At 43.3% G+C, this 21,361-nt stretch overlaps 1 protein-coding gene across 1 annotated transcript in view; it reads left to right on the top strand.

Moving 5' to 3' along the window:
• The first annotated feature begins 798 nt into the window (after positions 1 to 798).
• The window catches only part of GAN (gigaxonin), a 59,896-nt gene continuing 39,333 nt past the window's right edge, over positions 799 to 21,361 (top strand). The window contains exon 1 of the mRNA XM_006207520.4: positions 799 to 1,435. Coding sequence (XP_006207582.1) covers positions 1,269 to 1,435 — 167 coding nt within the window. The 5' untranslated portion in view covers positions 799 to 1,268. The remainder of the gene's footprint in view (positions 1,436 to 21,361) is intronic.

Here is a 21,361-nt window from a genome sequence, read left to right on the forward strand (position 1 = left end):
CTTGGTCCCCATGAAACTGCTAATCTTTTGGAAACTTGTTGACCACCTAATGTTTGTATAAAATGAGGGCTGCATTCCTCATTCCCATGTGCTGTTAGCAACCTTCTGGGCAATCCCAGACGGTGTGGGGCCTTTCCCTGCGGGCGGAGCTGACCCAGAGTTGCTTCCTATCCCCATGAACTTCACTGGGTGGGAGGCCTGGTCACATCTGAACGTCTGGCCTGCCTTCCACCCCTTCAGCGTTTCAGTCTTTCCAAAAAGTACCAACATTCTGGATGCGGTTAGTTACTCATCCCAGAACATTATCCTGGACTCCCTCTCCCTTGTAATTCTGCCTGTTCTTTTAAAGCCATCCATTACAGTTCACCTTCATCATCCTCCATCTATCCAGGCCTCCATTCCCTTACCTCAAGTACTGCGATATTTAAGCATCTTTCTGCTTCTGGCATACCCCCTACCCTCTTCCCGCGCCCAGTTCTCCACGCAGCAGCTGAGTGACACCTACACAGTCGAGACAACCTCCTTACCACGGCCACGGAGACCCTGCTTACTTTTTCAGCTTCATCTGCTACCTCTCCTCCCCAGCCCGCAACCCAAACGCTCTTTCCAGGGCCTACTTTCTCGGGTCTCTGTGCTCTTACCTGGAAGCGCCTTTTCCCTCGTAAATAATGAAAGCTACACCCACTGCCCCTTGCCTGCGTGCATTATCTCATATGAGTCCACAACAGTAAGAAATCATCTTCATTTTGCAGACAGACAAATTGAGGATGGGCACCTTACCCGTGGTCACTCAGCCAGTGAGTGGAAGAGCCGAGACTCAGATTCAGACTCACCGCACCAGAGGCCACGGGCTTAACCACAGAGTGCTAGCCTGACCGCACACCCCTCCAGCGCTGCAGCGATAGCTCTTGGCAGTGGACCGCCCCGGGCAGCGCCCCTTCGGGGACCCGCCAGCCCAGCGGAGGAGCGAAGCTTCTGATTGGCCGCCTCCGGCGTTGGGTGGCGATAGGGAGGATGCGAGTGCGCGGGGACGTCGCGGACAAATGACGTAACGCCGCGACTCCTTAAAGGCGCCGGTCCCTCGCGCCGCGGATGGCGCAGGCGCGTTCCGAAGACTCACGCTTGTGCTCCGAGTGCTGAGAGCAGGGCCGGGCAGGCAGGCGCGCGCGGGCTGTGCAGACGGGACGCGCGCCGGACGCGGGCGGCTCGAGGGGTACGGTTGGGCGGCGTCGGGAGCCGGACGGGCGGGCTGAGGAGCGGGCGCCGTGATGGCCGAGGGCAGCGCCGTGTCCGACCCTCAGCACGCCACGCGTCTGCTGCGAGCGCTCAGCTCTTTCCGCGAGGAGTCCCGCTTCTGCGACGCGCACCTGGTCCTCGACGGAGAGGAGATCCCGGTGCAGAAGAACATCCTGGCGGCTGCCAGCCCGTACATAAGGTGAGGAGGGGGCCAGGCCAGGCCGCGCTGCCCGGAGCTCGGGGGCGGGGCGAGCCGGGCGTGTCCCCGGAGCCCCTGGCTCCAACCCCCTAGCCGCCGGGGTCCCTTTGGTCATGTCTTAGTGCGGTGTCCCTCCCCGCAGACACCCCGGCCGGGCCCTGCTCGCCGCTGCCGCCTCCCGGAGCAGCCTCTGTGGCTTCGGCCGCCCCCCGGGCCAGACCCGTGTCCCCAACCGGACTCCCTCCCCTCTCCCCCGCAGGAGTGGACCCCAGACCGCAGTCCCCCGCCCTTTCTGCTCGGGTTCCCACCGCCCGGCTCTGGCCCCGGCCTCCGAGCCCCAGCGGCCCTAGACATCGTCCTGGGCCGGACCGGGACCCACACCCGCCAGCAGGGCGGGGCCGCGCCCAGGAAGGGCCGCCCCCTCGCCCGGGCCCTGCTGGCGGATCCCGGCTGAAGTTTGCCGGCCGTTCGCCTGCAAATCGACTCACAGTGGGCCGGGCCCGGCGCTGCGAACTCGGCGAGGGAGCGCCTCTCCCGCGGAGAAGCCGAACACCTCTCCTCCGGTGTGGGTAGAGGAAAAACCCCGTTTGATCTTTTCCTTGGGATAGACGATCCGACCAGCCCCTGTCCCCGCCCCCCCAAGCCCAAGTTCTTCTCAAAAGTGACTTTTCCACTCCCTTGTGTTTAAAAAAAAGGGCAATGCGTTACAGACACATGTTAAAGTAAGCTGTAGCACATTTTAAAAGACTTAACTGTAATTCTCAGGTTGCAATTACAACCCGAGGACCATGAGATTTAAGCGACTTAGAGAAGGCGTTTTAAAACAAAGCTTAGCCTCATTTGCCAGCTCAACTAACGAGGTGAATTAAAGGTTGATAAGACAGTGCTCATACAAGTGTATCACATCTTGCAGGGGGCTGTTATCTTTTCTTACAGCAACTTTCTTGCAAACTAGGTTGCTCCTTTAATAAAAGAAAAAATATGCTAAAATTTGGAGAAAGTGCCCAGTAAGCTGGTTAAATATAGACTAATAGTAGAGAATGTCACTAGAATTGACAGGTCAGAAAAAGCAAAATGTATTCTTAGTGCTTTGTCCTAGCAGAACTCGGCATCCAAAATACATTTTAACCTTTGCATTAACAGACATTTATGCTAACTCAGAAGCAGTTCAAGTGCTCTGGTAACGTCTCCTGGCTCCTTCTGGCTCTTTCTTAAATCCATTTGCACTCTTTGTAGATTTAAAGGTGGGGTTGAGGGGAGTCATTGTTAGTGTGGAATTTAGATTGCCAACTTGACAGATAGCTCATAGCTGGTAGTTCAGAGCTTTGAACAGTCAATACAAGATTAGAATCAGCAGACTATCTTCCCTGTATCCAAAATTTCCCCTGCTTGGGGGAATGCTTAGGAAAACAACTTTAGGGACATTATTGTAGTTCTTTAAGTGGCATCCAGCTGGCTTAAAAGAAAATTGCAAATCACCAAACACATGCTCTGTGTTCCCTTTCTGTGCTTCATTTTTCTCCATAGCACTTACCACTATAATATAACCTACATTTTATTCATTTACTTTGTGGATCTTCCCCAACCACTGTGTAAGCTCATTGAGGCCAGGAATTTGTCTTGTGTTCCTTACATTATCCCTGGCACAGAGAAAGACCGGTGACTCTAGGTTAGCACATGTGTTGAAGCAGGGACTGCTTTCCTTTCTGCCACAGCAGATTGGACATCAGAGGACTCTCTCTGTTGCATTTCCGTTTCAGAGCCTCAGTTTTCCCTGAATGAGGAGAACCTTGGACCTGCTTTCTGCTTCCAGCTTTCACTCTTCTTAGCTGTGGGTTGTATGTCGATGACTTCACCTCACTAGTCTGATAAATGAGGGATAAAATGTGTCTTCGTCTCATTTAATCTTTGACCCACTCTGTGAAGAAATAGGTAATAGTGCTTTGAACCCCTCCCAGGTGTGCACACAGGTCTACAAAGGTAGAAGTATCACTGCTGAATTAGGAAAGGTGGGCTATCCACTTATGACATGGTGGCCCATAATGAAAATATTTAATAACGTGAGATGTTAATTATAATAGCAGTAATTTAGGTGAGAAGTATTACTAATCATAGTGGCAGAGCCAAAAGGGACCTGAGGCCCCCCTGTCCAATTTTGTTACTTTTCAAATAAAAAAGTTGGGATCAGTAGGCAATGGTGATTTGTATTACAGTGAAGTTTCTAGTACTTGATGGCTGAAGTAGGATTAAACTCCTGGTTAGTGACTCCTAGTCTCCTCCTCCTTTACCAAACCTAATTAAAGCATTACTCGCATTTAACTGTTCTTTGTGTAAATTCTATCGCTTACTGACTTACAACGTGTTATGACTTATGTGCTTATCAAATACTTTCACATGCTGTCTCATTTTGATTTTCATTTTCAGCCATCTTGTACAGTAGATAGGGCAGATATTTTTGACGTTTTACAGATAAATATGAATTAATGTGTGTTTTTTCCAGAGACTAAATGCTCTGAGTTTATTTGGCAATTGAAATGGTAGAATGTCCTAAAATGATCACTCTCAAGGCTACTTCAAAGTAATTTAATTAATATGTGTTACTACTTAGAAACAAACTTTAATTTTTGATACTAGTGATATTGGGCTTTTGTATTGTATCTGTTTTGTTTGACTGGAACTCTAAAGAATTATATTCAAACAGTGAATTTGTATGTTCTAGAACTTGTTGTTCTTACTTTCTCTTTTGAACCTTAAGCATCTAAATCTGTGATGTCATTGGTATATAGATTGGGTGTTCAAAAGTTTGGTAGTCCTGGAGTTTTATAAGAGCCTGAATTTTGTTTAATGTCTTTAGTTAGCCTGGTTTCAGTAACTGTCATTAGGGGCCTGAAGTTCTATGGTTTAGAAACAATGTAATCTCTTGCTTCTGTATGATCAACCAAGGCAACCAATCCAACTTTGTCACACTAGGAATTAAAGCAATTCATTTGGGATAATGTCTTCTTAATAGAGAAATCTTTTAACCTGCCTTATCGGTTTAATCTTTTCCTCTGTTTTATCTTTGGTTTAGCATTTGTTTTTCCTCCCGATATTCTTAGTGGTAATATGACACTAGAAAGACTTTGAGAATAAAAGCCAAAAAAATCCTAATCTGGCAACCACACCCCATTGATAACCTGAAAAAAGATTGTGTAGAGTCTGTGTCATGCGGCCTTAGGGTTGAGATGCTACAGGGAAGTCAGGCAGGAGCTCCATCGTTCATCACTCAGCTCAGTAAGTGAGATGCTCTTTCCCAGCATGCACTCCTCCCAACGTTTTCTTCTGATCCCTGAATGACATTTTTCCTTTGGTTTGTTGGGAAAACAGAACCTACATGTGGCTGACAACCTTTAAGAATGATGAAATTGAATTCATAGCTATAATGACCCACAGCAACCCTTTTCTTTCTCAGCAGCCGGAGGCCTTCTGGGAAAGGTTCCCTGAGGCTTATAGGAAATTTCCCTCTCTCTTGAATATTGCGAAGTTTGCTTTGCTTCACATCTGAGGCTCTTCTGGATTCTGGCACAATCCCATTGAGCTGATGTGGAGTCAGACTCCTTTCTCTAGTGAGCCATGGTTCCTGGGGAGTAAATGTATGTGAAAAGGATCTGAAAGTGGATTGCTGTGATTCTGCAGTGACGTGATGGTGGCTCTGTACAGGTTCCAGTCCTGTACCCACTTTGGGGAGTTTTGGCTTTTCTGGGGAATCTGTTGGAACATTAGTCTGTTTAGCTTTTAGTCATGGAGAGTAAAGGAAAGAAAGAGTTCCAAGATTGGGGGATCCTTTGTTCAATCAGCCAACAATAAGAAGGGCAGATTTTGTCCCTTGTTTTTTGGAGAGAAAGCTGGTCTAGTGAGGTAGAGTGGAGACACTGGGCCTAGAGTACAGTCTGGATCATCTTAGATGACTTTTCTGGGCTTTAGTCTTCCCATCTGTGAAGTGAGGTGGGTTGGCCTGTGTGAGTGGCAGATCCCTCTAAGTCCGAATTGTGTGGCTCTGTGCTGTTTTTATTCTGCTTTGTGTGTCTGTTGTGGGAAGGGGGTCCGTTTCTGCTCTTACAGCTATTGTACCATCTAAAGTTCTGTTATACATCGATGTTAAGGCCTTTCCCCTGCCCTGTCATTGGCTGGGTATCCTGCTGTATAAATCTAGCCCTGTAGAGCTGTTTTGTAACACGCGTTTATTTTATGCTGTTAATCTGGTTGTGTTTCAGGACCTAATTATTGATGAGCCTGTTTTGCCATTTAAATCTAAAATTTGACTCATAGGTGATGCTGATGAAACTCCTTAAGGAGACGGCTATGATCTCTGTAGGAGTCCCAGTTTGATGGTAATGGAGAAATTACCATCCTTCCTTCAGACACTTGAAATTTGCCCCATAGTCTGCGAGCACTAGTGTCCATTCGTCTTGTCCTCTGTGTGCAGGGCCTGCTGTTAGCCACCAAGTCCCTCTTCTTTTCCTTGTGCTTTGAGTTCAGAGTCACCTGTTTATATAGCAGCTCATAAATCATTGTCATAAGAGTTTTGACAGGCTGTGGTAACCTGGTGAGTTTCTTAGTACTCAAGGGGTCAGCTCAAGGCTGCAGGTTCTGAGACTCATACTGAATCCTGAGCGTTCATTCCTTGGAGCAGATTGACCTGACTTGCCTCTTGCTTTACTCTGAAGCTGATGGGAAATAAGTTAGACCTAAACATCTTTCAGTGGATCTAGGCCTTTTTGTTTTTATCCACCTCCTATAAGGCATCTGTCACAACTGCTTAAAAAGATAAAGTCTGTCCTGAAGGGCTTACAGTCACGTGTTTCAAAATGATCAGTGCTCTTCTCCTCCCCCCCCATTAGTATTTGCAGTTATATTTACGTAAACCCTGTTCCTAATGGGAGCTTTTCAAAACTAAAGTTAAAATATGTCCAGTTTCAGAAGATCAAAGAAGTATTTTCTCTGGGCTTCTAAAGAAACTAAGCAGTTGTACATTGGAGTGCTAAATTTAACATAGATTACTCATTTCAGCTTAAAGATATGTGTCTGTTTATACAAGGCAGCGGTTGCCATTGTCAGTAGCCATGAATGTGCTAATTCTGGAAGGGTCCTCGGAAGGTCTCAAATGATGAAACGCATTAATAAAAGTCCTTGTTAACGGGTGAATCTAACCTAAGGTGAAGTGTGGAATGTTTAGATTTCGTGTAGAACTTTCCTGAGGGTTGTTCTAAGTAATGGTCATGTGATGGCGGTGAAACGTGGTCTACGGAACATAACTGATCAGTTCTCACTCTTTCCCCTGCACCCTTTGATGTCTGCCTCTTCTTACAGTCGGTATTTTCCCCTGGAAGTCCTCATCCATGTTCTTAAAGTGATTTTTATTATATAATTTAGAGAGTCAAACAAAATGCTTTTCCACATAGGAAGTCTGGTTCTTTGGGTTCCTCCTTCCTTCCTTCCTTCCTTCCTTTTTTGGTTCTTTGGATTTCGATTTGGAAAACATAGACTAAGCATCCAGATTACAAAACGGCCTTGTCCATTGTTTAAAGTGTTAATCACTTTGTCTCATGATATCAAAGTGAGACTTTAAATCTATGTATAATCCATAAAGAAAGCATAATTAGGACAGATAAGACGTTGTTTGGCTTCTGAGTACCACGCAGTAAGTCCTGTGGGGAGCTGCCTCATCCTTCAGAAGGATGCAAGCCTGTCATTTTGTGCACTAGAGCTGTAATATAAATAAATAATTTGTAAGTTAGGATTCTAGGTTAAGGGTGGAGATGCCAGGGTGTGGATGTGACAAGTGGCAGGTTATGGTTGCAGCCTGGAATTTGAGTGCTTCCCATGGGTCCTCTGCCTCCCAAGACACAGTGAGTCCAAAGAGGGACGGAAATCAAGGCTCGGGTAAAGGTGGCAGCCATAGGTCTGTGGAGGGTAAAGGTCGTATGTCCTCCTAAATGTCCTCTGTTACTCAGCTGGAGCTCTTGACCCCTGTGCTCAGAAGAGCAGAGAGTGAAGTCTTCTTCCTAAACATTTGCTGCCAAAGAGTGTCTAAGCCATAGAAGGTGGTCTGATGTCTGCTGCTTCTATTTCTCCACGAGAATAACTTACAGTCTGTTTTCTTCTTTTCAGAGATTTTAGAAAAATAGGATACTTAGGGAAAACAGGGTCTTGGTGAAGCATTTTGTTAGATTCAGAGTTAGCCTTCGGGCAGTAAAGCTTTGAGAGGCAGCACATATCAAATAGAAGTGCGGAGGCTGGCTTTTTAAAATAGACTGTTACCATGAAATATAGACCCGTGTAGTGTCCTTTGTTTTCCTTTTTAGAGTTAATGCGCTAATGGATATAGAACCTTAAATGTACATTCTTGGTCAGAGGTATTTTGTGGTTCTCTCAACTACTAAGCGTTTCTGTATCTTTTTTAGAACAATTTTAAAGACCACTTGATGCTTATGATTTTTATGTTAATGTGACAAGCGGAAATACTGTAAAACATGGTTTTGTAGTCATATTCGCATTTGTCAGTAACCAATGCCTGTGCCTCTGAATAACTGTAAGTGGTTTAGTATTACTGAGTTCAAAGTGTTTTCAGTCCCTTAAGTTGTTCACATCAGCTGGTCCTTGTATTGGAGGAGCCTTCATGTTGAGGGTGTGAGGTTGGCCTGGGTGTCTTCTCACACTTAGAGCACGTTCACCAGGAATGGCTGCAGGTGTGAGGAAAGTGGGATGGAGAAGAGGAATGAGAACACTTGGAAAGAAAGACCATGGGAAGTGTTTTCCGTTCCCTCCTGGCTGTACCACTTCTGCTTCAGGGATGGAATTGGAGGCCAGAAGAACCCACCATTTTCTTGAATATTCCATCCGCTTAGTAAGGGGCAGAGTTTCCCACATCCATCCAGCTTTTCCTCCTGTGCTAAAGTTACTGTAGAAAGTTCAGACTTAGTTGAGCAGATGAGAGCCTTCTTCTCAGGTGCAGTTGGTTGGTTGGTTGGTTTGCTGCTTTATTTTCCTGCCTGGCTCCCTGATACTGCTGCCTTATGTGAGCAGAGGGACCAACTTTGTCCCCATCCTGGGAGTGATAATCCCTGTTGTTGGCAAAGAGGGAGCAAAATTCTCATTTTTCTCACCTCCTGCAGTGGAGCAGGAACAAAGTGGTCCCTCTGCTTCCTTTCCTTACTGTCTTTTTTCCTGTTAGTGGGAAAGGGGATTATGGAAGTATGCACCGCTGTCACGGCTCTTGGTACATTCTTTAGAAGTGTCATCACCGCCTGAACCCATATGCTCGTGGGGTTGTGCTCACCAGTAATAAAATACAGTTCAAGAATTAGCATTGTCTGTGATTCCTGAAACGTGCTGTGTATTCGTTCGTCAGAGCTCCCAGTAAAGGGACCTTATGTAACTAGTGTTGACTAAATGGGTTCTTCATTCGTTCAGCAAATACAAAGGAGACACTACTGGGTGTCGGCACCAGCAAGGTGCTGGGGAGACTGGTGATGAGAGACCGACCAGAGGTCACACTTCATGGTTATGGAGCGTTAGGCCTTTCAAGGCTCTTCCTTGCCGACGGCCATTCCAATGTGTGTTCAGAGGTCTCCCTCAGACACTGTCAGATCTGAGACTGAGCACGTGGAGACCTAAGTCACTCAACTCCTTTTTTCTACATCTGTGGAGCCAGGAAAGGAGAGGAACATGGGACTAACAAGTTTTATATTATTTTTGATGTTCACTTACTTTTTCACTACTGTATACCCTGGTGTCGTGTGGTAGTATCAGAATTTCAAGAATAGGGAAAGAATAGTTTAGCCTTATTTTTGGAGTAGGTACTTCTAAAAGTCTGCTCAAAAAAGAATGTTTAAGCAGTCACTGCTGTTAGTAACCCCAGTTAATCACCTTTACAGAAACAACTTTCTTTAAGCAGAGGACATAGATTCTTGGTCAAGGTTCCCTAAATGCTCATTCATTCATTCATTTTTTCTTGAGCGTTGACATGTGGCTCTGCTGTGCTCCCGGCAGACAGTGGGAAGTGCGGACAGGCAGGTGAGAATGGTATTCGCAGTGCCGGGTGGATTCCTCTGAATTTGTATCAATCATTTGCGGATAGTAGGATAGGGGAACAAGCTGTCCTTTAAGAAGGTAAGTCAGCTGTTGTATGTTTACAGGACTTGGGGAGCCCAGGGTTGCTGACTGATTCAGGCCGATGCACCGGGTCAGTAGTCATAGCCTAGGTCAGGGACCAGGGAGGAAAGCAGCCGGCTGCTAATTGGATGTGGGAATTAGGCTGTGGAAGAGGAACAGCAGGCCCGCTTAGGGAAGTGGGGAAGATCTGTCTTTGATGTGCTGAATTACAGGTAGCTTTGCATTGTGAGCACCTCAGTTAAGCTCTCCTGGTTCTTGAAAATTCTATGAAGCACTATATGTATCTGTGAATTTGTGTGTTTCTCATCTCAACCTCTCTCGTTTTTTTTTTTAACACCTTTATTGTGGTATGATTCCTCAGCAGTAGACTACACATACTTCAGATGTACAGTTTGATGAATTTTGATAGATGTATACACCACTGAAACCACCACCGCAGTCAAGATAGCTAACATTTCATCTCTACCTCTCTTCACCTCCTGCTTTTTATTGGCAGAGAAGTTCCTGTTCATCCTTCAGGACCCAGTTCCAATGTCCCTTCTTTTGTAACATTTTTTTTCAGTTCTGCCGGATGATTGCTGCCTCCTACAGGCTCCTCTGTGGTGTATGGTGTGTACCCTCCTTGGAGCACGTGTTGATCGTTTATTCAGTTGGGAGAAATAGAACAGACAGATGGACTGGGTGCTTTTAAAGCATCTTTTATCTCAAGGGCCGGAGGTACTAAATCCATTAGTGGAAAGTGTGTAGGTAAGAGAATTGAGTTGACTGCAGTGTGTAAGTACCGATGAAGAGGTAGATGTGAATTCAGAATGCTGTATACACTGCTTCCAAACAAGATGAAACTTTCTGCTGTAGCATTTTCCTGTATAGCTGAATGTATACTGGGGACTGGGGAGAGGGACAGAATAAACTCTCACAAGGAGTTTAACCTAGGAGAGACTCTTTAATTTTGCACTGTTTTCAATGGCACAGTCAGCTCAGCAAAGTCCTTTTCTGGTGCCAAGAAACCTGGGAGAAGAAGGGAACAAATTCTTTGTTCAAAAGTAGTAGCTCCAAAAAAAAAAAAAAAGAAAGAAAAGAAAAGTAGTAGCTCCAGTGAGAGAGCTTCTGTTACAGCATGACTAAAGAATTAATAGAGAAGCATTCCTTCCCTTGACAACCTTTTGGAAGGCGTTTTCAGCTTCAGGTTGTCTAGAGAAGTTTATAACAGTAGATTGTAAATTAAGGAGGCGCCAGAAGGAGAAAGATCATTTTAAGATGCTAAAGCAGAGCTCATCCCAAGCTGCCTCTCGTTTATTAGAGGGAACTGAAAAGGGATGTGTTTCAAACTGTGGTTGTGTTTTGTTTTTGTTTTTTGTTTTCCTAACTCCCATTATCTTCTTTCAAAAAAAAAAAAGACAGTTTTTGAACTGTCACTTAATGCTTTGGTTTGAAACTGCTTTGAAAGGATGAATACAAGACTAATAAATTTATATCAATTCTTCTCTTCTGAATTTATTCTAGAGTTTCACTTTCTCTGCCTTTGAAAAGGTGGAAACCTTCCTTTTCTTTACATTGAGAAGAGGGAATAGAAAGTGGAAATGTGGACCTACTTCTGCAGTATGGAACTTCTGTGTTATTGGGTTCCATTTGTGCCTTGCAGCAAAAAAGAACTAGATCCATCAGGTTTTAATCACAGAGACCTGTAAGAGTGCTTCCCAAGTCAAGGGGGTGTACTCGTGAGATGGTCGCTTCCATGGGCTCTTAAGGTTCTAAGAGGAGCCTCTTTTCAACAGCATCTGAAAAATCATACCTGAGTAGAAAATCTGGAGCTATTTGACAGGTTGAGGCATGAATGTCTTTTATTTCCAAAAGGTCAGGGTGTGACCAGAACAAGGAATCAGGCTTGTTTCATTCTAGAAGAATTTTTTGATTCACAAGTTGCTGCATCATGATTCTGTCTTTGAACTCATCTTTAAAAATTTAACATGCATTTTCAAACCCTGTCTTTTAAGAGGTAGATTTTATTGACTGCTTTAATTTCAAAATTACAAGGACTAGATTTAAATTTTAAGAATCTGTTTTTTACACAGAAAGTTACAGAAAACCACATGAGAGTTCAATTTATTCATGCCATCCTAATTCTGTTTCTGAACTGTGTACTTAATACATTGTTATGGTTGTAATCCATATATTCATATTATTTCTGGTTCATCTTTTCATTTGAAGTCATTTCATATCTCCCTGTATTTCAGTGTAATGCCTGTAATCATTTTAATAGCTATTTGGTATGACAGCATATTGCTGTTCTATATAATTTGCTTCATCATTGCCCTTTGACATTTTAATTTCCAGTTCTTTATTCTTCTTAATAGTGACGCTATCAACAAATTAGAAAAAAAAAACTTTCGGTTCTTTTTTCCTTGTATTTTTTGTGGGCAAACTCACTTGGGGAGCTATGTCCCAGGTTTTAAAGATAAAAGCAGATGTGTTCTTGTTAAATGAAACCAGACTACTGTCCAGGAGGATTGGATTATCATATCAAGACCTTGGCAGTGTGTATGTGATTTCTTTCCTTCAGCTCTGTTACCATTGCCAGGTCACTTTTGCGAGTGGTTTCTCAAAGTTATTATTCTTTTGCTTGCTATCACTATTTCGTTAGACTGGATTTTTAAATGTATGTTTGCTGTTGTAAAAATATTTGGAGCAGGGTTTGGCAAACTTTTTCTGTAAAGAGTCAGAAGTGTTTTAGGCTTTCTGGGCCACAAGTTTTCTCTGTCACAAATACTTTGGGTTTTTTTGTTTTTAACAACCATTTAAAAATATAAAAAACCATTTTTAATTTAAAGGTTGTGCAAAAAGAAACTGTTGGTTGTTTTTAGTTTCTCGACTGCTAATCTAGAGTATTAGATTTTTTTTTTGCTTTGGACATAAACACTTGAACTCTTTAATGCTGTTCAAATGCCTTGTGGCAGTGTGCATGCCAGTCTTCCAGAGAGCGGGGCTGACGGTCCAGGCTGACTCTCCCTGGCTGTCCCTCCCCTGCTCTCCCACCCATGTTCATCTCTTTCTTCTAGGATGTTCTGTTGTGTATCCTCTCCCTTCTCCTTTAAAAACGTTTTCCCTTCTGTGCTGGCTGCTTTTCCCTAGCATGCTTTAGCCCTTTCCAGCGCCTGGCACACAGGAGACGTGCAGATGTTGAATGAATGCGTCTGTTAAAAGCAAACGTACTCTGGAACCTCTTCTACCAAATGCATGATTTCCTTTACTTCTGCAAGGATCTCGTTTTCGGTCTCACCTCCTGTTTTTGCTTCGCGCTGCCCTTAGGCTCCCACCTTACCACTCCATTGAAACTGTCCTTTTAAAAATTGCTAAATACAATGGCCAAGACAAGGGAAACATCCTACTCCTTCTGTCTGCTGTATTTCTCTCTCGGTTATTTTCTTGACCCTGGGTCTCTCCAGGCCACCGTGACACCTTTTGTCCCATTTCCCCCGCCGTCTGCTTCTCTGGTTCTCTCCCTGCTGCCCCTAGACGTGATGTAGCCCAGGGCCCTGTCCTCCGTGCCCTCCCCACATCAGTCGCCTGCCTCCTTTATCCTGAGCCCCAGGCCTGGACATCCGGCGGCTGCTGTGTGGCCACCCTGAACCCATCAGGCCCAGCTCCCTCTGCCCCCAGGTTGCTCGTCCTTCATTTCCTGTGCTGGTTAAGGTACTGCTAGACTCTCAAGGGGAGACCTGGGAGTCCTCAGGAGGCATCTTCTCTCTTACTTTCAGCATGGAATTGATGCCTGTCACTTCGACCTCTGAGGTGTCCAGAGTCTGTCTCCTCTTTGCCACCGCTGCTGTTCATGTTCGAGCTTTTATTAGTTCTGCATTGTGACAGGATTTCTGCTGGTCCGTCTGCCTCCATGCTCAGTCTCCCTCAGTTTTCCACAAGCTGCTGCCAGAGAGATGTATCTAGATGTAATTAGATAATGTTTGAAACTCCAACGTCTTTGGAGATGTGGTTGATTCAGGCGCTGGGGCAGGAAGAATACACCATGTGCCTGGCATATTTGTGCCAGAAAGTAAGGAGATGCTCAAAAGAAGACAGAGGGAAAAAATAAGTTTCTTCTGTACAGAGCAGGGAACTATATTCAATATCTTGTAATAACCTTTAATGAAAATGAATATATGTATGTATATGCACAACTGGGACATTGTGCTGTACAGCAGAAATTGACACATTGTAACTGATTATACTTAATTAAAAATTTTTTAATTAAATTAAATTTTAAAAAAAGAGGCTTTTTGAAAGAACACAGGGCTGACCTGAAAGAAGTCCAGATGGCCAAAGTGGGACGATTTGAGCAAGAAAATAAGTGAAAGTAACATTGGATTATAATCTATAGAATAAGAGGAACACCGGTGTGTCTATGGATGAATAAATGAATGGATGGATAAATAAATAAATGAGAGAGAAGAGACTTCTTTCTTACGGAAGAATTTCGGTTAATAAATGTGGAAGAAGGAATAAAAGAATAGGATATCTTCGTTAGAACACCATGGAATAATTGTTGCAAGCAGTGGATACTAAATTAGTGAGCAGGAGTTTGAGGAGAAAAAGGATGTTTGTATATTCTCAAATTACCCCCTCCAATATATTTATTAATTACAAAGGGAAAAATACAACTTTATAGCAGAGAAACCCAACAGATACCACCTTAACCAAGTGGCCAGGTTAACAACAGCAATAATAACACACTGACATCATGTTCTCCCTGATGGGATGCAGAGAAGGGCACAGCATCACTTTAGTATAGTGTTCCTGCCAGAAATGCATAGCATCAGTCTAGTCATAAGAGATTAAACCCAAGTTCAGGGACATTGTATGAAATAATTGACTGTATATCTGGAGGAAACTGTAATTCACAAAGATACATGCACCCCAGTGTTCACAGCAGCACTGTTTACAATAGCCAAGACATGGAAGCAACCTAAATGTCCATTGACAGGTGAATGGATAAAGAAGGTGTGATATATATACAATGGAATACTACTCAGCCATAAAAAAGAATAAAATGATGCCATTTGCAGCAACATGGATGGACCTAGAGATTATCACACTAAGTGAAGTAAGTCAGACAGAAAAAGACAGGTATCATATGCTATCACATATATGTGTAATCTAAAATATGATACAAATGAACTTATTTACAAAACAGAAACAGACTCACAGACATAGAAAACAATCTTATGGTTACCAAAGGGGGAAAAGGAGGGGGGATAAATTAGGAGTTTGGGACTAGTGGATTCAAACTACTAAAATAGATAAAAAAGGTCCTACTCTATAGCACAAGGAACAATATTCAATATCATGTAATAAACTATGATGGAAAAGAATAGATAAATATGTATAACTGAATCACTTTGCTATATACCAGAAACTAATACAACATTGTAAATTAACTATACTTCAAAAAAAAATTAACTAGTACTCACTAAAGTGTCAGGTCTTGAAAGATGAAGAAAGATTGGCAAACTGTCACAGGTTAGACACAACTAGTGCGATTTGGAACCCTGGATTGGGCCCCAGAACAAAGAAAGGATATTAGTAGGAAAACTGGTTAAATTCAAATAAAGTCCATAGTTTATTTAATAGTACTTTACCATTTATTTCTTAGTTTTGATAATTGCACCAAGATTATGTAAGTTATTAATATTACTAGATGTGCTCCATGAAAGGTATACAGGAACCCTACAATTCTTAAAAACTTTTCTGTGAGTCTAAAATTATTTCAAAATAAAAAGATTTTTTAAAAAAAGAAAAACTCCTCGTGAGTGGCTCCATTTCCCTCCAGGTGAACTCGATTCCTTTGCGTGGTCCTTTAACTTGGGTTTGTTTGATTTCTTACAATTAGATTGAGGTTATGCATTTTTGACAAGAATAGCATGGGAGCCATACTGCGCCCTCAGGTGTGTCCTGTCAGGGGCCCAAGCATCGGCAGTGTTGGTTTGCTCTCGTGGTTAAAGATGTTGTCCACCAGGTTAATCCACTCCTTTTCTCTTTGTAATTAGTAAGTAATTTATGGGGTGAGACTCTGAGATTATGTAAATACTCCATTCCTCATTGACTTGCACTCACTAGTTTTAGCATCCACTTACGCTCTGTAACTATCTTTCCTTCTGTATTTATTAGCTGGGCTCCTAAATTTTAGACTTACACAGCTGGGTAGAAAGTAGTACCATTTGCTAAGGTGGGGACAGCCAGGGGAGGAGTGGGCTTTCAGCAGGCTGGAAAAAAGGATTTATTGTGAAACCGAATGTATACTTTATCCAGAGGCTCAGATGAGGGGGTTAAAATCCAGACTCCTGGAAATGACTCGTAACATTTCATCTCACTGGCATTTAGCCCGTGGTCAGAAAGGATCGTTGGTCAGTTCCTTGAGGGTGAGGACCACCAACTAGTTGAGGTCCAGTGTCTGAATCCATGCCTAGTTGTGAATACTGTGCCTGGAGCAGTGAAAGGACTGGCTGTACAAAGCAAAGTCATAGTTTTTATTGGTTTGGTCATACTTTGTATCTTTCCCTCCACCAGTCGCGGAGTGTCTGCCAGGAGTAATAAATGTCACTCGTAGTTGTGTGTCCCCTCTGTCCCTGTGATACTCTGTGGGTACTGCCTCCCTGTCTCCAAAGCACACACACTGACTCACACTCTACAATCTTCGCTTGAGCTGACCCTGTTTGAGGTATAATTCACACTTTCACGTTCTTTTTTTGGAAACAGTCATCTTCCCTGAGATAAATTTCTCTTTTGTTCAAATCACATGACTCTGGAAGGCGTACCCTTTGTGTTTTCGCATTTCTTCCAAATATTGATGTAACTGGATGTGGTTACTCAGAGCAGATCTAAATATGAAACGCCGTGTTTCATCTTCCAAGTGGATGATGTGATATCAGGAAGAAAATGGAAAAGGTTTTTATGAATCCCTGGGTGCTGGGTGGTGAGGGGTCAGGGAGGTGGGCAGGCACATGCCATGGCCATGGCCTCTTCAGAACTGTCCGAGCATCGTCTGTGGTGAAGTGGCCCTGCTGCAGCCTCGTTACATGGGGTGGGTTGGTGGGCTGAACCCCTGGACAATAAACCTCTGATTCTCTGGAAACGTTTCCTAATCTTCGCATTTTTCATCACTCTGTAGCTCCTAGTTCTCCCCTGCAGTGCGGTGGTGGAGAGTCGATGGAGCACCGGACTGTCAGGCTTATTCATAGCCTCCCCTGCAGCCAGCCGTAGAGGCCAGTTTACATTTGGGCCTCAGCACAAAGGCAGCTGATTGCATCATGGACCTGTGGGTAGTGGAGCACTTCAACATTCAGTTCTTGAATTGCTGACTACAGCACACCCTGGATTGGGTGCTGGGCAAAAGCGGCCCCTTCCCCTCCATGTGGACCAGCCGGTGGATGCTGTGCAGGGAAGCAAACACCTGCTTAGCTGGTTAATGACGCCACTGCTGCCGCTAAACAGTTGTGCTCATTCTGTTTCAGAGCCAGATGAAAACAGCAACTGATTGTGGCAGCCTTCAAATCCACTAGCTCCTCACCTGGTTGTGTACTGTTATCCAGTCCATAGTATTTTTCAGATGTCCATTTGGGACCAGACTCTTTATGAGGTATAGGGTAGAGCACTAAACCAAAGTCTTTGTTTTCATGGATGTAGACGTTAAACAAATGCCGTGTGTTAGATGGTGATAAATTCTATGACGAGAAATAAAGGAAGGAGGGGAGTGAGGGTGTTGTCTAGATAACGTGGTACCTGGGCTGCTCTTAGGAGTGTTTTTGGAGTGGAGACCTGAAGTCAGTGAAGGAGCAAACAGTGTGATTAGTGGAGTGGGAAGTGGAGAGAACATTCCAGGCGGGAGAGAGTCATCAGAATAAGCTGGGAAACTTAAAATATACATTATCTTGGACCTGAACTATTTGCTCTAAAATGGGACCCAGGGGCCTGCTTTTCTGTAAAAGTTCTCTTGAAGATTCTGGGAAGCAGATTGGGGAGCTCCTCTTAAAATCCAGTAAAATTATGAGTCATTCCAGAATCTATCTGAGGAGAACAGTTTCGATGGTAAATTAGTAAAAACCATAATCTCTCTGGGTAAAAAGAACTGGAGGCAAAGAGAAATGAAGAGAAGAAATTAAAGGAAATCACGGAGGAAAAGAAACAGTATTGTACCTTAATGAGAAAACCACTCTTGTAATAAAGTTTGATTCTTAGAGTAATCAAGGAAGGTGTCCCGGGTCCCCATTTCTACTTTCTTTGCCACCCCCTGCTCTGAGTGGGACACCCGTTATGTCTCAGACCTCTGTCTAAATGCTTCCCTCCGTGTAGACGGAATTCTTAGGTGGCAAGAGCTGGGAGGTAGGCGGGTTTCTACATTTCCATCCACAGAAAAGCAGGTCTTGTCATGAGACAATGTCACCTGTTGATGGAAATATTACCTATGCACTTACATTTCATAAAGTTGACTGGGACTTTAAAAAAATTTTTTTTAAGTAGACTTCATTTTTTAGAGCAGTTTAAGGTTCACGGCAAGACTGAGAGGAAAATACAGAGATTCCCCGTGTGCCCCCAGCCCCCACGGGTGCAGAGTCTCCCCTATTATCAGCATCCCCATCAGCAGGCAACTCAGTCACAACCTCCACTGACACATCGTGACCATGCAGAGTCTGGAGTTTACATTAGAGTTCACTCTTGGGGTGCATTTATGGATTTGGACAAATTCATTCTGACGTATATCTACCATCATAGTATCATACTGCCCAGTGTCACTGCCCTAACAGTCCTTCGCCCTAAAGATCCCTTTTTGGTGTGGTTTTTAGGAGCACATGAAGCTGAAAAAGGAAGAGAGGGCATCTGTAAAGCAGAGTTCCTGCAGGAGCCTAAATCATTAGTTTGGCCTAAGTGGCAAATGAGGTGGGGAGCTCACACCCCTCTGCGCTTGGGAGCTACCCAGTCTGAGGTGACGTGAATCATTTGAAACCATGTGAGCAATGCCCGTGAACTGCCCTGAAATTTCTGTAAAGCTTGACTCCTTGGACATTTTATTAAGACAAGCTTTCACATCCAAGGGGAAGAAATGTCGTTTAGACTTCTTCTCTGTCACTGTTACATCAAATACCATTTGGTAACGTCACCAGTGATTCTGGAAAGAGGAGGACCAGGCGGTTATCTGGATTGTTAGTTAGGACATTTAGACACGTTGAACTTTTTCAGCAGTTGGAAGCCAGTAAGAAGACAGTATATAACCAACAGAGGACTTGTCTCTGTTACACTTATTTAAAAGTTGTAGACCTCTTTCATGGATGTAAAACTTTGAATAATGCCAGCTTCTTTATTAGCCAACAACTTTTTTCTTAGCAAACTTCTTTTCAGGATTGTCAGGAAAAAGAAAAGCTGATTTTGTTTCACTTCTATTCAACCTTAATAGAACAGAAAATAAATGCTTACCCAGAGGATAGGTGACTGGAGGAAAACTAAACTTAATGCTGCATCGCCCATGGAAGGCATATTATAAATCCTAGGAAACTGATGGAGCTGGCTGGACTGTGTCCTCTAGGACTCAACAAGGCTGAGCTTCTGCAGTAATTCTTGGGTCTGTTCAGCAGTTTAGGCCAGAAGTGTTCAGGGATGGTAGAGTTCTCAGGTCACCTTATTTAACCTCTTCTTTTTACAAATGAGAGAACAGGGGCAGAGAGGGGGAATGTCTTGCCCTAGAAACAGAAAACTGGGGAAGAACGTGATAGGCCTAGATATTTATATCAACACCAGAGGCCCAATTTTTATACTACTACCGGTTATTTCTAGTTGTTTGAAAGAGCGTTATGAAACTCTCAAAGTGTTATTTTAAGACGACTGCAGTTTCTTAGGAGAGAGTTTCTAAACTGATACCACATAATAATAAAAACAAGGATGTTACAACTTTCAGCAAATTTACACATGACTCCATATCTTACTGGGGTGGAGATAGAACACAGAAGGGAGGAGGGGCAGTGTTGGGATTGAAGGCAACAAACTAGTCAGTATACAGTAAGCTACAAGGATCTATTGTACAACATGGGGAATACAGAGTGTATTTTATAGTAACTATAGGTGGAGTATAACCTTTAAAAGTTGTGAATCACTATATTATACACCTGTAATTTACATAATATGGTACATCAACTATCCTTCAATTGAAAAAAGAAAGGATACAGAAAGGAGTTGATTTACCTCTTGTTTATATATGTGGACTAACTTTAGAAGCAAAACTATCCATTATTAACCCTTTGGCTTAGCTTTTTTTTTTAATTTATTAACTCATTCAGTCCAGTTCATTGAATTCTCCATTATATGTGGCAGAAGAGATAGAAATGATGTGTGAGGTGAGAAAACTAAATGAAAAAGGGAAAGTATGGAGAAAATTTGTCAGAGGAGTGGGGAGGAGGGTTGGTAGGTATCTGGGAATTTAGGGTATTTACTGAAGGAAAGAAATGTGAAACATAATGGAATGAAAACTGCAGCGATGTGGTGATTTAGTAGGGGAGGAGGAGAGAGTGAAGACAGAAAGAGGGAGAACAAGACAAGTTAATGTGGTTAGTAAATGAGAAAGTAGTGGTGATTGTCCAAGCAGTGAAAGAAGGAAGTCAGTGCAGGTGATGACAGGCTGTGAAGCAAGACAGTTTCCCAGCAGGTTTGAGTGACTCTTAGTGTCTAAGAAGGGAAAGGACTAACAGCCAGCTTTCACTATGCCCTTGACAGACGAATGGTCATCCAGCCTGCTGAGACGTTTTCTGCAGGCTGATGATCTGTGAATGGTCCCCTGGCCCTGTAAAATAAGTCTGCACATGGAGAGCAAGAGTTAGAAACTTGTAGCAATTTGACAGTAATTTTATGTCTGTTGAATCTAATGATAAAAGAATTTGGGCTTGTATTTTATGTCTTTAAAATCTCATTTTTCTAAGAATTCGTTTTTCATATTAAGGTATAATTGACATAGAACATTATATTAGTTTCAGGTGTACAACATAATGATTTAATAGCTGCATATATTGCAACTGTAAATTGCAGTAAGTCTAGTTAAGATCTGTCTTATAGTTAAAGAATAGTTACAATTTTTTTTTCTGGTGATGAGAACCTTTAAGATCTACTCTTTTAGCAACTTTCAAATGTGTGGTACAGTATTATTAACTTTAGTCACCACCATGCTGTGCATTACATTTGTGTCATATTTTACAGAAGATTCACGTGAGATGGATTAGAAGTGTAAAAACACACATGGATAATTTGAGAAGCATCACGTAACCTTGCTACTCAGAGTGAACTAAAGAGCAGCAGTACCTGGGTCGCCTGAGCGCTTGTTACAAATGTAGAAATTCAGGCCCCACCGTGGACCTTCTGAATCAGGACCTGCATTTGAGAAGATCCCCAGATGACTCATATGAATGTTAAAGTTTGAAAGGCTCTATGCTTCAGTCCTCTCAGCACCAGACTGATGAAACTAGTAGAAAATCCTTCCTTATTGACTCTGGTTCTGCTTCACTGTCCCTGAGATCATGCAGGAAAATCTCATGTGACAGCACTTGAAATATATAAAGACTGCTGTCAACTCAAAACTTATTTTACAAATAATTACTGAGCATCTCTTCTTGGTAAGCTGCCAGGCTAGGGTGTAGGGTTACAATGATAAAGAGGACTCTGACCCCAAGGAACTTGGAGTTTAGTACAGGAGAGAGGAGATGGGATTTTTCCACAGATACTATCATGAAAGACAGCTTGTTGACC

This window comes from Vicugna pacos, chromosome 9, assembly GCF_048564905.1.
Source record: "Vicugna pacos chromosome 9, VicPac4, whole genome shotgun sequence".
In the NCBI taxonomy this organism is placed as follows: Eukaryota; Metazoa; Chordata; class Mammalia; order Artiodactyla; family Camelidae; genus Vicugna; species Vicugna pacos.